The sequence below is a fragment of the Lampetra planeri genome, chromosome 28 (genome assembly GCF_965212315.1).
Source record: "Lampetra planeri chromosome 28, kcLamPlan1.2.h2, whole genome shotgun sequence".
In the NCBI taxonomy this organism is placed as follows: Eukaryota; Metazoa; Chordata; class Hyperoartia; order Petromyzontiformes; family Petromyzontidae; genus Lampetra; species Lampetra planeri.
The window spans coordinates 10,202,231-10,220,059 of NC_136134.1; the positions used below are offsets into that span (position 1 = coordinate 10,202,231).

At 58.0% G+C, this 17,829-nt stretch overlaps 1 protein-coding gene across 1 annotated transcript in view; it reads left to right on the top strand.

Moving 5' to 3' along the window:
- The window catches only part of LOC144728265 (arf-GAP with coiled-coil, ANK repeat and PH domain-containing protein 3-like), an 85,461-nt gene that overhangs the window by 37,078 nt on the left and 30,554 nt on the right, over nucleotides 1-17,829 (top strand). The window contains 8 exon segments of the mRNA XM_078607574.1: nucleotides 912-970; nucleotides 1,804-1,987; nucleotides 6,957-7,001; nucleotides 7,441-7,536; nucleotides 9,482-9,556; nucleotides 10,170-10,181; nucleotides 16,398-16,507; nucleotides 17,362-17,450. Of these exon segments, the coding sequence (XP_078463700.1) occupies nucleotides 912-970; nucleotides 1,804-1,987; nucleotides 6,957-7,001; nucleotides 7,441-7,536; nucleotides 9,482-9,556; nucleotides 10,170-10,181; nucleotides 16,398-16,507; nucleotides 17,362-17,450 (670 nt within the window).

Consider the following 17,829-nt stretch of genomic DNA (forward strand, 5'->3'; position numbering starts at 1 on the left):
AACACGTGCCTGTACACGCCTGGGCCAGAAAAATCTACCCCCTCCCCGCCTCTCGGCCGTGTTGCTCCTACTGTTTGTTATTCACGAACACTGCCCCCTTGCTCCCCCTTGCCATTGGGTGCGTCGGGCAAGGCCGAGACATCTCCACGGCGATCTGTCCGGGGCAGAAGCGAGCTCCGCGCCGGTTCTGTCACGCAATGGGCGACGGCTTTGGGATTGGCCTTCGTCCAGCGGTGGATTGAGCGTGGCTGATTGTGGGCGATGAGGTTGAGGAATTGACAGAAGCACCCCTCTAGGCTGACCTCAGAGGTCGCAAACGGGTTTTGATTCCTTACCCGTACCCGTACCTGGCCGCACCAGGGTCGCAAACGGGTACCCGTACCCGTACCCGGCCGAGTACGGGTAGCCAGGTATCGGGTAGGGTACGGGTATCGGATACCCGGTTGCGACCTCTGGCTGACCTTTTCCCGCCGGCCGAGACGCCGCTCGCCGCTGATGTTAGCCGTGTGTTGGCGCCAGCCACTGTGCCGCCACCGCCGCCCCCAGAGTTGATGGTCATTTAAACCGTCACCGATGTCGACTGGGCCTCAAATGAGTCTGTCTCATTTGCGTTGTCCACCTCGTTTGTATCGCCCGTCTTGTATTGTCCTTCCCGCTCGCATTATTGTCCGTCTCGTTTGTTCGGCCACGGATACGCGGACAGTTCGCGTGATGTGCTCGCCCCTAGCGAGCACGGCCTTGCTGAGGCGTTCGTTTCGCGCCGTGCATTTCTCCTGCACGGTATCCACGCCGCCGCCGCCACCGCCACCGCCTGCCCTGCGCTTTCCCCCGGCGCACTTACTCGGCCGCTCCCTGGTTCTCCCTGGCTCCCTGAGACGCCGCGTGTGACCGACCGCTCTGTGTGCCCACAGGTGCTGTTCGATCAGGCACACCGCTCCATCAAGCTGCAGCTGCAGAAGTTCGTCAAAGAGTAAGCGGGCGGCCGTGCGACGACTGCATCTCGCGTGCGCGTGTCTCTGTCCGTGTGTGGTCCTGGGGCCTCCCTTAGGTCGACTCAGCCTCAAATGAGTACCTGCTGCGGTGTATAAGTATCACCACTGGGGAGACAAAGGCGGCCGGGCGTGGTGCTGGCCACCTACCCCCTCGTGTGCCGTGCTGGCCTTCGTAGGCGCTGCACGCAAACAGGACTTTTCCCAAAAGTCAGTTAAGGCTATACAGGGGGTCTTTGTGTGTGTAGACTAAAGTTGTGATCACAGGCGTGTTGTTAGTGTAAGGGTGAGCGTGTGAGTTCGTGAGGATAAGGATGAGTGTGTTGAGTGTGAAGGTGAGAGAATGTGATGATGAGTGTCAGAGTGAGAGTGTGAGAGTGTGAGCGTTAGGGCGACCCGAGTTCGATTCCCGCTCACAGCCAACACCGCCAGTGACGATTATATTATCTGAACTGGTCCTGGACCTCCCCTAGGTCGACTCGGCCTCAAATGAGTACCTGATGCTGTGTGTAAACATCGCCACCGGCGGTCCGGCGTGGTGCAGGCCACCCACCCCCTCGTGTGCCGTGCCGGCCTTCATAGGTGCTATTCACTAACTGCACTTGCCCCTACAGTCCGTTAAGGCCACACGGGGGATCTTTGTCTCTACGAGGGCGAGAGTGCGGGGGTCACGGCGACGTCAACGCTGCGCCCCAACCGCCGATCCGTCGCCCCCCTTCCGATCCGCTCCCATCCGACTAAGGCCCACCAACCCCCCCCGCCACTCCCTCCCCCCCACCCCCCCACCCTCCCACCCCTGCGTTGCCCCCCGCAGGGACGTGAAGAAGCTGAAGGAGACGAAGAAGCACTTTGAGAAGATGAGCGAGGACATGGAGGGGGCGCTGGCGCGCAACGCGCAGGTGTCGCGCACGCGGCCGCACGAGATGGAGGAGGCGAGCGCCGCCCTCGCCTCCACGCGCAAGTGCTTCCGCCACCTGGCGCTCGACTACGCGCTGCAGGCACGGGCTCGCGGGCACCGCCACAACAACAACAATAACACAGCAACAACACAACGACAACACAACGACATAACATCACAACAACAATAACACGACAACACAACAACACCTGACGGTCGACTACGCGCTGCAGACACGGGCACGCGAGCACCGCCACAACAACAACAATATCGCAACAACAACAACAACAACAATACAACGACAGCAATAACACAACAACAACAGTAACACAACAACAACACACCGATAATATAACAATAACACAACAACAGCACAGCAATAACACAACAACAACACAACGACATAACATCACAACAACAACAACACAACAACACCTGGCACTCGACTACGCGCCGCAGACACGGGTAAGCACCGCCGCAACAACAATAACAACACAACAACAACACAAACACAACAACAACACAAACACAACAACAACACAACAATACAACACAACATCAACAACACAAACACAACAAAACCTGGCTCTGGACTATGCGCTACAGGCACGGGCTCGCGAGCACCGCCACAACAACAAACCAGTAACAACTCAACAGTAACACAACAACAGCACAACACCACTCCTCACTGGATAGGCGCACGCAGGCAGTCGTGACTGGGAGAAAAGCAGATACATCTGTAAGGAATCCACCAACCCTTAGAACCAGAACGAGCATGGAAAGTGAAATTGTTACTGTGAGTGTGCATCTGCATCGGCATAGATTTTTAATATCCTGTTCTCATGACGTCCGTTTTCTTGCACACACACACAAAGACAAAGATCCCCCGTATAGCCTGAAACAGCCTGTTGGGGCAAGTGCTCTTAGCGAGCACCTACGAAGGCCGGCATGGCACACGCGGGGGTGGATGGCCAGCACCACGCTCGGCCGCCTTTGTCTCCCTATGTTTATGTAGCGAGTCACTTCGGAGACACTAATAGTAGGAGGCACATACGTTTATTCTACACTTAAACACTTCTGTTCACACGCGGGATAACTACGGAAGGGTCAGGACAGCCGGCACGCTGCCTGACCCACGAGGAGACGAAGGCGAAGACGCGGCACGACGGGTTCCATTCCACACGACAGCCCCGATCCAGCCTCGGGACCTCCCTTTTATGCCCCCCAGCGTGGCCTGGCTCCGCCCTCGGCCATGCCCCCTTCTGGAACCTACCAGAAGGTTCTGGGCTATACCCCACGTGTCCCCTCTGTCACCTTTGCCCTACATGCCTTACCCCGGCCTATCACGTGCCCTCTTAGCCGACCAGGCTGCTACGTCCTCAGATGCCCTCTCTCTGCCAGCAACCAGCGCTACGCACCCTCGTGACACATTCCATGGCACTGCATCGGCTGCTACACCCATAATTCCCCTCTCCGTCAGTAACCAGCGCTACGTGCCGTAGTGACCCATTCTACGTCACTACATCTACACACCGCACCAGGTACTTTGAGGCTAACTAAGAGAAGGCCCAAGATCAGTTGAGATAATCGTCACTGGTTGTTGTCCGTGAGCGGGAATCGAACTTGGGTTGCCGGGGTCCATAGCACCAGCGCGCTAACCACTGCGCCACCGCTCCCCCCACACACAGACGCACAAAAATCCACATTGACACACACATGTAAAGTCAATATCAATCAATACACCAATTGAAGGTCTGTGCACGCGCGTCGTGTTTAATGTAAGCGGCTCCTCCCTCCCTCCAACGAGACCCACTCGGCAGCTGGAACCACGCCACGCTCCAGAACCCCTCTAGACCTTGGAGTGGTGGGGGGGGGGCTCAGTGTGGCTGGCCAGGACCCGCTAGTGGTGAGGTGGGGGCAGGCAACAAATCCCCTTCACGATACTTACCTGCTCGTTAAAAACACTCAACGGCGTTCATCGATAACTCTGCCTGTGTCTGTGGCCCTTCTGCGTCGCAGCGACGGCCCCTTGTCAAAGCAGTGATGTGCTATGCAGCAGGGCCATTTCCCCAAAGCGTCGCCTATTCTATATAGATTTTTTAATCATTACGAGGCCACACGGTGTTTAGTGACGAATGCGTTGAGTTTTTGTGTAAATCGTGCTTTGTCCATCGCTGCCAGTGCAGCAGCAGTGGCAGCAGCAGCAGCAGCAGTGTCACTGAATAATGTGATCTGCTCGTTACAAAGTTCCTGACCGGACGGGTGGCTCAGTGCAAGAGCGAGCGGCTCGCAATCGCAAGGCTGCGAGTTCAAATACGGCGCGGTTGGGAAGTTGACTCAGCCCCATCATCTCCTCCGCCGGTGGATAAAACGAGCACCACATTATGGGGAAATCAACAGTTCGTTGTCCTACGGATGGACCTCACCCCCTTGTCACGGCACTGTGGAATGATCACATTCAACAGACTGGGAATGAGTGCCGCCTTGATGCTGCTTTAAGCAGGAAATCACTTGGGAATATTTTTTTAAAATCAAGGTTTAAAAAGCCGGCGGGCTTGGAGTGACCCAGCCACCGGTCCACGAAGGGGGGCACGGGTAAATTGAACAGGGGGGCCCCCCATTGCATTCCTTGTACGTATCTTGAACTTCTTTTGCACCGTACGTAGCCAATCGCATTTTCCACAAGCAGCCTAGGGCCCTGTCACAAACCATGCCGTCTACTGCGATGGGGTTTGGCACAATACCGGCGGCGCCAGGTCTCGGTTACAAATCGGCTCCTCTGCTGCCACCCCGAAACTGAAAACACAGGGCGCCAATTCCACGGGTCAGGTGACGTGGCTCGTTCCCGTGACCATCGCCAGGGTGGCGTGGCTATCGAGCGGGCAGGTGGTGCACGGCGGAGTAGGGGGATGGATGGATGGGTGGGCGGGGGGCCCATGCCAACACCGCTGCACCAGCGCGGCGAGTGTGGCGGGCGCGGTGAGTGTCGGCTGGAGGCTCGCTTGGCCAAGCGTTGAGCCGGATGGGTGCTGAAGGGCCCTCTCGTCGGGGTCTTACAACGCAAAGTGACGCCAAAATCCTGGGGGGGGGTTCCAATCGGGGCTTCATCCGCCCACGATTGACCAGAAAATCTCTCTCCCTCTATGTATATATTTATACGTCGCTAAATGTGATCACGTCTGCAATGGGCCACGTTTTGGGCAATGGCCCTTCTGTGGAAGAAGGAGAGTCCGTTGAAATGTTGCCTGCTGCATGTTTTGAAAACCGCAGAGGTCAGGCTCTGCGGTAATCGCAGGATCGTGAGAGGTGACGGCGGAGGAAGTGGATTGACCTTGGCTGACGATGAAAACCATTATTGTTATACTGTATTCTACGAAGAGGCTAATTCCCAGCAAAGGGATGGGGAAATCCGAGTGATGACCAATGGAAATCTGCGCCCCCACCACCACCACTACCACCTCGCCCTCCGTCCGCGAAACGCTCGTTTGATCGCGAGAAAACTCTGGGCCAGAGTCGCATATCTCGGCCGAAACGCGCCGACTTGGCGGGCGGCCCCGGTGCTCCCACTGGTGGAGACGTTGGAACGATTTTTCCAAATCTCAGAGAAGGAGGAGTGAGTGGGAGGGAGGCAGCATGGGCGGTGCTGCCTCCGGACACGACACGATCGAAGCTCCGTGTGTTGAACGCTCCTGGCGTGCGTGTGCGCGTGCGTATAGAGCGGTGGCGCGGTGGATAGCGCGCTTTCACCACGAACCTGGCCTTCCTAGTTTGATTCTCGGTCTCGGCCAACAGCGGTGACAAATTTACCAACTGGTCCTGGGTTGCCCGCCTAGGATGGCTTGGCTTTAACTTAGCATCTGGTGCTGTTTGTAATAAAAATCATCACTGGGGAATCAAAGGCGGCCCGGCGTGGTGTTGCTTGCCACACCACCCCTCCTCACAGGTCTGCCGTGCCGGCCTTAATCGGTGCTCGCTAATAGCACTTGCCCCAGCATCCTGTTAAAGGCTATAGGGGGATCTTTGTCCTTGTATGTGTGTATGGGTGTGGGGTAGTGTAGTGGTTAGCGCACCGCGCTATGAACCCAGCGACCCGAGTTCGATTCCCGATCATGGCCAACACCAGTGACGATAATCTGAACCAGTCCTGGGCCTCCCCTAGAGCGACTCGGCCTCAAATGAGTCCCTAGTGTGGTGGGTAAACATCGCCACTGGGGAGACAAAGGCGGCCGGGCGTGGTGCTGGCGACCCACCCCCTCGTGCGCCGGTCCCGCCCTTCATAGGCGCTCGCTAACAGCACTTGCCCCAACGGTCTGTTCAGGCTATACGGGGGATCGTTGTCTCTGTGTGCGTGTGTGCGTGTGTGCGTGTGTGCGATCCTCCCTTCATCGCGTACGCGCCGTTGTTTTTGCATGGGAAGCGACCTAAACGGTGCAGGCGGGGGGTGGGGGGGGAGGACGCTGAGCACCGATGGCGCGGCGCCAAACCTGCAAGTTCAGGAAACCATTATTTTAACGGAAAAAAATAAAACCCCACAGTCCTCCACAACCGTAACACAGACGCGTGTTGCGTGCGCACGTGTGATGCGACACCGATGCACGTGGTGGCGACGCATCGCTTAGGAACCCGTGAGGATCTTGGAAGCGGGCGGCGTGTATTATTCTACCGGCTGATACACACGCACACACGCACGTGCACGCCGCAGTAATCACCAGGGCGGCCCGACAGATTCGACCCGCGAACATACGCCGCAAGTGGTGAGTGAGCGCGGTGCCACGGGGCCCCACAAGCAGCCGACGGTTCTGGTGAAACGGCTGAAAATGTTTGAAAGAAACGAAAACAAATCGTCTTGGTGGGGGGGGGGGGCGGGGGCGGGCAGGGGTTTCCCACCTTTGGGAGGCACGATGCTGTTCAGAGTCATCGACTAATTACACATTTATAATTTTTTTAATCGACCGATCGACCCCTGTGTGTCGCGCCGTGGGGACCGAGAATCATCGCTGCCTTTGCCCGTTTGTCCGCGTGATCATCGCGTCTCATTTTGTCTCATTTTGTCTCATTCTGTCTCGCAGATCAACGTTCTTCAGACCAAGAAGAGACTGGAGGTTCTTGATTCGGTACGGATTCGGGGTTTCGTGTTTTTTTCTTCCCGGCCGTGACGCCGTTGACTGCCGTCCGCTCTGCCGTGTTGTTCTCCGTTGCTTATCCCCCCCCAACAGAATCTCCCTCTCGAGGTTTCTTGCCGTCGCACCTCGCCCGCCCCTCTCACCTCCTCACCTCATCCTGGCGTCTTCCCGTCTCACTGTCTCCCACTCACGCAGTCGCTCCCTCTTGGCTCCAATCGCCACTGGCCTTTCCCCTATCGTCTCTCTCTGTCTGCCTGCCTGCCTGCATGTCCACCTATTCGTCCAATCTCCGTGCCTGTCTGCCCGTGGCCCTATCTGCCCGTCTTCCTTGCCTGTCCGTCTGCCCGCCCGCCCGCCCGTCCTCCCGTCACCGTCTACTCCGTCTGGGTTCTCACCGCGCCCGCGCGTCTCTCTCCCCCTCCCCTGGCAGATGCTCTCCTACATGCACGCGCAGTACGCCTTCTTCCAGCAGGGCTTCGACCTCCTCAACAACCTGGACCCCTACATGAAGAACCTCGCTTCGCAGGTGAGCGGGGTCGCCACCGCTGAGGCTCGCGAACCCGGCGCGTGGCACGGCGAGAGCCGTCGGCGGCTCGTTACGCGGGACGGTGGGGCCGGTGGGGCTGGTGGGACCGATGGGGACGGTGGGGCCGGTGGGGCCGGTGGGGCCGGTGGGGCCGGTGGGGCCGGCGGTGCCGGCGGGGCCGGTGGGGCCGGTGGGACCGGTGGGGACGGTGGGGCCGGTGGGGCCGGTGGGGCCGGCGGGGCCGGCGGGGCCGGCGGGACCAGTAGAATGTACACGTGTGTGTGTGTGAATGTAAACATACATACACATGTACATCCACACACACACGCGTCAGCACGTGTGTGTGAATGCACACGTGTCGACTCGTGTGTGCGCATGCAGCCTTAGCCGGCCCCACTCCTCTGGGTTTCTTTCACACGTATTCCCCCCAACCCCCCTCCCCCCCCCCGCTGTCTCTAACCCTCCTCCCGCAGCCCTTTGTAGTTCTGCTTCTGCCTCCCACTCTCAGCCTCCTTCCCTTCTTGCATCTCTCCCTCCCTCTTCCTCTCTCCGTCCTGACTCACTCTCTCCCCTCCTACCAACAGCTTCCCCCACCCCTCACCTTCTGTCTCTCCTGCTCTTGCCGTTCCCTGTTTATCTTGAACTCGGTTCCATTCCATTCTCTCTCTCTCTGTTTCTCTTCTGCTCCGTCTCCTCTTGCTCTCTCCTCGCTCTCCCACACTCTCCCTTTCCTCTCCCCGCCCAGTCAGCGTTGGCTGCCGACCCATGTAGGCCGCGATGTCTCGGCGACACGTGGCATTCCGCCACCGACGCTATTTGATCCATTTTGTTGTTTTGTGTGCGGGGGTCTTTTATTACTATTTGTTTTATTCCCCCGTCTTTAACGTTTGAATAGTCAAAAAAGATGACGCTTTGTTTGAGAATAACGGCGGAATTCAAATGAAGGTTGTGGGAGAGGCCACTATGTGGCCGTTGAGAGCCGCTAGGGCCTGACTAACCCGCAAGTCAATCAGGCTGTAGGCGTTAGGCCCTAGGCCCTTTAGGCCCTCGATTCCGTGTTGAAGTAGCAGCTGAGCGACGGTGTAGCACTGCCAGGGAGCGATTTATGTTAGATTAATTCACCCTGAGTCGAATACACGTGTGAATTTTTTCAAAGGTACATACGTACTTTTCATGACTTAATAATGTTTTGCTTGTTTGCAATATGCAGTACATTGTTAGGCCCTTCCCTCCTATTAGCCTTAGGGCCCTCGTAACCGTTATCCGGCCCATGTTGTTGCGTGCAATGTGCCCCATCTCGCCGCAACTCGGAGGATCTAAGCGGACCCCGTGGTAGATGTTTAGCGGCTTTGTGTGCCGAGTAGCTCGGGAGGATCCTCCGACTCCTGTGGCGCTTCCCGACGACGGCGCTTGGCCAATTGAGTTTCCGAGAATTTGGTGTTCGTGCGGGAACCCGGAGAACAGCGCACCCAGCAACCCACGCTGCCACCGCCGATTAGCACGGCTTGGCTACGTACGGTGCGAAAGAAGTTCAACGTACATACGTACAAACTTGTTTCATACGATGACCTGGCCATACCTCTTGCAGCCCGCCATGCCTCCAACACCTGGCAGGTCCTGTGATGCAGGTCACCCAGTAACAATGCAACGTTGGCACGATGTTGATCCCTCCTAATGGTTGATACGGCCACTGAAAAAAGGCCAAAACGCGCCTTTATCCCACCAGCATGATAATATCCGTAACTCTATCAATCATCATCATCATCATCACTCTGGGGTCAGTAAAAATGAGTTCCAGACGGTGAGGCTCGTGTACTCAGCGTCTGTGTGCCAACAACTCCTCGTCGTGTGAGGAGGGAAAATCTGGAGCCCGGCATAAGACCGTGGAGTTTACCCCCGCTGAGCGGCGCGCGGCCATGGTGCCCCCTTCCTCGCTGTGTCTCAGCTGGACCAGCTGGTGGTGGAGTCGGCCGTGGAGAAGAGGGAGATGGAGCACAAGCACGCGCTCATCCAGCAGAAGGTGCGAGCACACGCGGGGGACACGCGGGGGACACGCGGGGGACACACGGGGGACACGCGGGGGACACGCGGGGGACACGCGGGGGACACGCGGGGGACATGCGGGGGACACAGACACAACAGGGACACGTGGTGGACACAGCGACGCACGGCGGCACACAGGGACGTGTGCGGAGGCACAGGGACAAGCAGCGAGACACACATATGAAGAGAAGTGCGGAGAGAGGCTCGGGTACGCACTGGGATGTGTGGGGTTGCATGGAGATGCGTGGGGTTGCATGGGGATGCGTGGGGATGCGTGGAGTTGTATGGAGATGCGTGGAGTTGCATGGAGTTGCGTGGAGTTGCATGGGGTTGCGTGGAGTTGCATGGAGTTGCGTGGAGTTGCATGGGGTTGCGTGGAGTTGCATGGGCAATGTGCAGCAGGGAGGTGCAAGAGACAGGCAAGGGCCTCGAGATGGCCCAACCAGCGTGGCCTGGCCGCTGCTAATGCTGCTCCTGTGCGCGTCTTTCCTGCCCCCCACTTCCCTCCCCACTGCCCGCCACTGCCCCGCCACCCTCGTCCACCGGGGCTCCACCTCCCGCCTGCTGCGCTACCCTGGCCCGCTCTGCAGGCGACAATACAGGTGAGTCGGCTCCTCCGCGGGTCACCGTTTTGTGCCTGTGAGCGGGTGATCCTCTGTTTGACCGGCCGAGAGCCCGGCTCGGATGTTGTTATCGCTTCTGCGGGGATCATCGGGGAGGCGGTCTGCATAGCAGAAGCCGAGTATTTATTTATGCTGTACTGGAGGAATCCGATGAGCTGTGACGCTCTTTTTCACAGATGTCTGGTAGGGACACGGGATCAGAACCTTTACAACAACAAACACGATAGCAGTGCCAAGTACAAGAAGTCACCCAAACACACGCAAATAAAACGAAACCATCCCCATCCTACCAGGCAGAGCCCACTGATGCATGAACTTATTTTTCAAAATCGACCTGCCCACAAATGATAGCTCAGCAAAAAGTGGCTTCTCATTTGGACATTTATATACGGAGCTGCGGCGTACACCGGGACTTCCCTTGAACCACCAGCAGCGTAACTTACGTAAGGTGCGCCACAATGGCGAGATGTTAACTACCTCGCCTGCTATACAGGAGGTCGCGGGTTCGATCCAGACCCTGATGTCTGCTGTATATTTGGAGTGTGCGTGTCTTTTTCTCCTTGTTACGATGTAAGAAGCAATCTTTAATTACGTTACAAAGATGTGAATCGGTTTGCAGTTCATCATGTAAATAACGGGGATTTGTTAAATGAAACGGCGTCTAAACTCCTAATCTATGCCCCGTGTATCATGGGCACTCTATATTTATCATTGTAAGCCCCCGTTGCCGGATTCACTTGGATTTAAAGCCCACGGGTCAAACGCAGATTTCAGTGGCGCTGACATGGCCATTGTGAACCCAGCGTCTCTATCGCAGCCATTATATACCCTCGAGGGAGAGAGAGAGAGACGGAGGAAGAGAGGCACCCAGCCCCGGGGCTCAAACCCAGGCTGTGTCAGCTGTCCTGGATCTCGGTTGTCTCTGAATTGGCCATTATGAAGCGTGGCCATTGTGAGGCCCTGAGAAGCAACGTCCAGCTCTCGCACTACCGCGGGCAGCTGGGTGCAGCCAAGGACCCCTGGCAGGGCGTCTAAGCTATTGAGCCTCTGTGCCTGCAGCTGCAAGCCCTCACCCCCCTCCTCGCCCCCCCCCCTCGCCCCCACCACCCCATCTCCACTCCCACCACCTCCCCGTGCCTCGCTTCTCCGCTCTGCCCTCCTTGCTCTCCCAACACCCCCACTTCCCTCCCTCCTCCCCACGGCCACCCCACCCCGCTCGCTGAGCCGAGCACTCACTCCGGTGCCAGATGGCATCGGGGAAACGGAACAAAACAAAAACCGAGGCTTGCATTGGGGCCTCTCTCTCCTTTTCTCCGGGTTAAAATAGCGGCGGTGGCTGAGGGCATCGACGCCGCCACCGCAGCGGTGGCGTGAGCGGAATACGAGAGCGCAAGAGAGAGAGTCGCCCTTTCTCACGTCGTCGTCGTCGTCGTCGTCACGACGAGAGAGTTGTGACGAGTCGCAAGACAGTCGCCCTTTCCCTTGACGAGAGAGTTGCAAGACAGTCGCCCTTTCTCACGGTCATCGTCGTCGTCGTCGTCACGACGGTGTTTTCTTTTTGGGTTGCGGTCGGGTACCGAATTCTCTCCCGGAGCGAAACGTCGGACGTCGCGCCGAACGATGGCGGTACGGCCGCGGAAAAAAACTCTGATCCAGCGAGAAATCATCGGGTCGTTTGGTCACGTGTGGTCAAGTTGTTCTGATGGTTATCTCAGACAAGAGGAGCACAGCGCACTTCTTCAGGAACTGCCGATGGGTTTTCGCATCGTTACGCAGAGGCCGAGGCCTTTGTACACCTCCGATAAGCGCGGTTTGCTACGTTCGGTGCGGAAGACGTTCAACCTAGGCTCGTACGCACATACACGATTCCACATGTTGTTTGAAATTTGTGGTGAGGTGTACTGTCATTGCTGTGTATGCTTCGGAGTTCGCTGATTAGATTGGAGTAGGTGACCATCTGACAAGCGGTAGCCACAGCCACAGCGAGCGGGTATACTGGATGTGGTGTGCAGGGGGGGGTGAAATATTTGCCATACCCAGACATGCACAGACCCCGGCTCAAATGAATTCCCCCGCTTTCTTCGCGTCTGTCGACTCTGCTTGATCTGGCAGAAGGAAGGAAGCGTCGGCGGGGTGTGCGGTGGCATCGACAGCCACCTGACATTTTTATATATATATTATTATTTATAATTTAATGTATAGAGATGAGTAAGCAAAGCGACGCATCGCGTGGGCGCACGGTTGGCGGCGGTGCAAACGCCGCCGATGACGCTGGGAGCACACGCTCAAGCGTCTTCTCAAGCGACGTGAACTCCAACGTCTACCCAACTGAGTTTGTGTATTATTGTCAGTTTTTGTAATCGTTACCAGATGTAAGGGGCTTGTTTTATTTCATTATTATTATACAGCGCGGGGACTCGCAGACGGAGCGGGCACCCAGCCCTGCGGCACGTGTGAGATTTTTGCCGAATTCGTTTTTTTTAACGTGTACTCCACCACCCACTCGGCAGGCCAGACTCGCAACTCGCCACGCTGCAGCTCAGAGACCTGAGAAGTCGATATCTCTGTCCACTCCGGGGGGGGGGGGGGGCGTAGGGCGGTGCAGCGATGGCGCTCGCGTGCCTCACGGCAAGAGAGGGGGGGCGGCCCGGGTTCGACTCCCGACTCGGGGCAGCCTCTCTCTCTCCGTGTGGAGTTTGTTTCTAGCCCCGGAGTGAGCCGGTGTGAGAGGAATGGAGTGAGGGTGCAAAGCCTGAAACTCAAGAGGTAGGGCTCCACTGCATAGCTCTTTTTCCGAAGCGACCTGGCTGCTACAGATGAGAGCTCAACGGAAGCGGCTTATCGCGTGGAAATTCATTGCAGCCAAATACTCTAAACGCGTGGTGATGTTGATTCTAATTGTGGAGGGAAAAACCAGAGGACCCGGAGAAAAATCCACACGACCACGGGGAAAGAGACACGCAAACCCCAAATATACAGTCATCGGGGTCGGGATCGAACCCGTGACCTCCTGTATACCAGGCGAGGTAGTTAACATCTCACCACTATGGCGCCGTGCAGAGCGCCCACTCTGTCTGCGAGTCTCCGCTTCAAGAAAATAATTAATAATAACCCTAACATATGGTAAGTGTCTGTGACAGTGAGTGACGGTGTGAGAGTGAGTGTGAGAGTGAGTGGGTGAGAAACTACGAGAGGAAGTCTATGAGAGTGAGTGAGTGAGAGTAGGTGAGTGTGTGAATGTAACTGGTATTGACCAAACATTCCAATGATGAGAGATTACGTGCAAATTACTCAATTACACATATCAGCATTGTCCCCTGACTGCTCAAATCTGGCAATGCCCTCCTGAAAAAAGTTATTGAGACCGAGTAAGGCTTTCCTAAGTGAAGAAGCGTAGTAATACTAAAAATACACCTTTAACTCGATCATAACGTTGTGAGTTCAAATCCTGGTGAGGGATGGGGATGGGTGTGTGTGACTCTGCCCATGACCACCGCGACGCTCTGCGTTGCTGGGTTGGAAAAATAAAAACTGGTCCCCACCATGGGAATGTGGAATTCCCACCGCCGGCTCTCAGGGGATCTGCCGACAGTGACAAAGCAACATCCACTGTGCTCGCCTGAGATGGGGGGAGGTCACGGGTGGGGGGAGGTCACGGGTGGGGGGAGGTCACGGGTGGGGGGAGGTCACGGGTGGGGGGAGGTCACGGGTGGGAGAAGGTCACGGGTGGGGGGAGGTCACGGCTGGGGGGAGGTCACGGGTGGGAGGAGGTCACGGGTGGGAGAAGGTCACGGGTGGGGGGAGGTCACGGGTGGGGGGAGGTCACGGGTGGGGGGAGGTCACGGGTGGGGGGAGGTCACGGGTGGGGGGAGGTCACGGGTGGGGGGAGGTCACGGGTGGGGGGAGGTCACGGCTGGGGGGAGGTCACGGGTGGGGGGAGGTCACGGGTGGGGGGAGGTCACGGGTGGGAGAAGGTCACGGGTGGGGGGAGGTCACGGGTGGGGGGAGGTCACGGGTGGGGGGAGGTCACGGGTGGGGGGAGGTCACGGGTGGGGGGAGGTCACGGGTGGGGGGAGGTCACGGGTGGGGGGAGGTCACGGGTGGGGGGAGGTCACGGGTGGGGGGAGGTCACGGGTGGGAGGAGGTCACGGGTGGGAGAAGGTCACGGGTGGGGGGAGGTCACGGGTGGGGGGAGGTCACGGGTGGGGGGAGGTCACGGGTGGGGGGAGGTCACGGGTGGGGGGAGGTCACGGGTGGGGGGAGGTCACGGGTGGGGGGAGGTCACGGGTGGGGGGAGGTCACGGGTGGGGGGAGGTCACGGGTGGGAGGAGGTCACGGGTGGGGGGAGGTCACGGGTGGGGGGAGGTCACGGCTGGGGGGAGGTCACGGGTGGGGGGAGGTCACGGGTGGGGGGAGGTCACGGGTGGGAGAAGGTCACGGGTGGGGGGAGGTCACGGCTGGGGGGAGGTCACGGGTGGGAGGAGGTCACGGGTGGGGGGAGGTCACGGCTGGGGGGAGGTCACGGGTGGGGGGAGGTCACGGGTGGGGGGAGGTCACGGGTGGCTCTTCCCTGCGAGTGGTGATGTTTGTTGACGTGCGCTCGCTAACAAGGCCGCCGCCGTCCGACCCGCAGGCTGGTGGCGGCAGATGCCGCTTTTGTTGCGTCTGAAGCACAGACGGTGCCGTTTGTTTTACTTTTTTCAAACTTTTGTTCTCTTACCCCGCTCCTTCTCCGAGTCTCTCCCCCCCCCACCGCCATTCAATTCGTTTCTCATGTTAAATTTGTCATTGGGCTTAAAGCTTCTTTTAAAGGCTGCCGTCTTTCTCGACACCAAAAACTCAAAGTGGGCTCGGGCCCCAGCTGTATGCTAATGCGCCGGAGCGCTCGCCGGCTTTCACCGCGCGTGCTTGCGCTCGCTTCACGATGCACGCTCAACTCGCGATCGTCCAGGGTTATTTGGGGGGGGGGGGGTGGCGGGGAGACTGTGCGGGGAGGAAGCGTGGGATGGCACGGTTTAAACAAAATAACGGACGGTTAGCGGCCTCGCCGCGGTGGTCCAACTCAGATTAGCACGGCGGGGCACGTGCGGCGCAAAAGAAGCGCAGTGCGCATCCATGCGGTGCGTACGCCCAGCACTGCGGAGGCAGCGGCGAGGGTCGGTGGATCACGGCGCACACGCGGACATTGCTGTGGAACTCCTTGTCCCCCGTGGGTGGGGTGCCGCACCCTGCGATTGCCGGTGCGGCGAATGTGGCCTCCAGCTGTTCCGCCTGTGCGTAGTCGAGCGTTGCCGCCTCTCACCCCCAGGGTGCTCTCCGGTCTCCTCCCTCGTGTGTAAACGCTCGTCGCTTGGCCGGTAACACCTTGCTATGTAGAGGACTGCAGAGCTTGGGAGGGGAGGGGGGGATTTGGTGGCGGCTCACCACTGCGTGGCTGCTGCTGCCTTCCCTCCCACTCGTCCGTGGTTTCTTCTCCTCCTCGCGACTGCGAGCCGTTCCCCGCTCTCCACCAGAGCGAGCGGACGCCGTGCGGCGGTGTCGGCGGGCAGCGGCGGTGGCGCTGCAAATTTAACGTTGTTTCACCGGAATGTGAAAACCGCGCGCAAATAAAGGCTGTGAAAGCGGACAGTCGTGTTCTACAACGCGGTAGTTACGTTCCTGAAGAACACCGCGTTAAGGAAAAATCGCGATAACGCGTGAGATTGCGTACGCAGGCTGAACTAAGACCGAGGCGCGTGGGTAGCATCTGGAAGCAGCCAGCAGCAATCCCGCCCCGTGTGACGCTTCGCCGAGGCAGCCGTACGGCCGCTTATTCCTACTCGCGTAGCTCCGTTCAACCGATGGCGATGTATCCAATTCGCGTCATGAAAACGCGCGCTACAGAAGAGCGGACTGTCTTCGTGGCTGTCGCCTGCCGTGGTGTTAGCGGTCATCGCGCCGGATTTGCAATTGCGGAGGTCATCGGTTCGACTCCGTCTGCCGGTGCGAGAGATGAAACAACGGTGCAGGTTTCTCAAATCGTTGGCCGTTGGTTGTCGACCGGAGCTGACACCATCAACTCACTACACCAGAAGGAGCCTGGTTCTCGCGCAGCCGGCCCCAAGCCTGGACTCGCACCCAGTGGTGCCAATTCTCCCCAACCTGTACCTCCGACTCACGCCTCCACTCCCCGTTCCCTCTGCCGTGACCTTGCAGGAGATCTCGGACGACGGCCGGATGGACGTGAGCCTGGACTCGCCCACAGGAGTGGTCATGGAGGGCTACCTTTACAAGCGAGCCAGCAACGCCTTCAAGACCTGGAACAGGTGAGGAGGGGAGGGGGTTGGACTCGGAGGGTTCGTTGTTACGTGGCCCCACCAGCGCGGTCACGTGGCCCCCCGGCGTCCCTGTCACGTGGCCCCGACGTCACTGTCAAATTTGAAAACTTTACCCACAAATGACTCGATTGGGCGTCAAGCACGCAGCGGCAACCGTCGCCCCCTACTGGCAAAAGAATGGCGTTGCGTTGCAGGCCTGGTGGGTGCCGTGTCACCGGCACGCAATGGCTTTGCTCCTGCGAATGACGTCGCGTGATCTCTAGGGTTCACTGTAAAGCGCGTCGTATTTTGAGGGTGAGTACACACCGAGCGCAGCATTAACCAGGGTGGCCGCCGCTCGCTTTACTGCGACGACGCGTTCCTTACGCTCGCTGATGCGCGAATCGCACACGCGCTTGGAGAATCGACTGCTTACAAACACGGCGTACGCAAACGATACGCCAATTTGCGGCAAAAGGAGGGAAGTCGTGTTGGAGTTGCGGGCACAAGGGTGGACCGGTTGCATCGCAGGATCGCGGGATGATCCGGTGAAGCTGCCGCCGCTGCTGCCGCGTCGGCAGCGGTGCACAAGCACGGACAACAACAAACGAAGTCAACGCGCCGGTCAATAATAATAATACATCAATAAAACAATTGATGTCATGAGCGACCTCTCGGGCAATGGGCCCTCACGGAGAGGTCACAGAGGTCGAGTCATCGAGTCGGGATGTGTTGAGATTTTTTCGGGATGAAAGAACGACGGACAGCTTGGGGAGGTCTTTGTCCAGCAGTGTATTGATCATGGCTGCTGGATTTTTATGACGATGATGGTGATGATAATAATTCTGCTGGTCTTCCCCCAGGCGCTGGTTTTCTATTCAGAACAACCAGCTGGTCTACCAGAAGAAGATGAAGGTTTGCACGATCAGCATCTCCAGCACTCGCAGCCATCTCTAGAGCACCATCACTACCCCCAACAACATTAACAACTCCACCACCACCACCACCGTTATCCACAACAACCGCATTAACTCCTACTCCGGAGCCTGTGCATAAACATCAACTTAGATTGAAAACGAATTTCTTTAGAACTGCTTTTTGTGTTTGGTTTGCTGCCCTTCCTCCGCACCTCCGATTAGCGCGGTTGGCTACGTACGGTGCGAAAGAAGTTCAACATACGTACAACTTGTTTCATATGACCACCACCACTATTACAACTGCCATGTGGATCAACGACCATCTCCATCACCACCGATGGCACGCCACAAACACCAACTCCAGCAACATCGCCTCCACTATCACTGCCTACATCACCACCCCCACTGCCAACA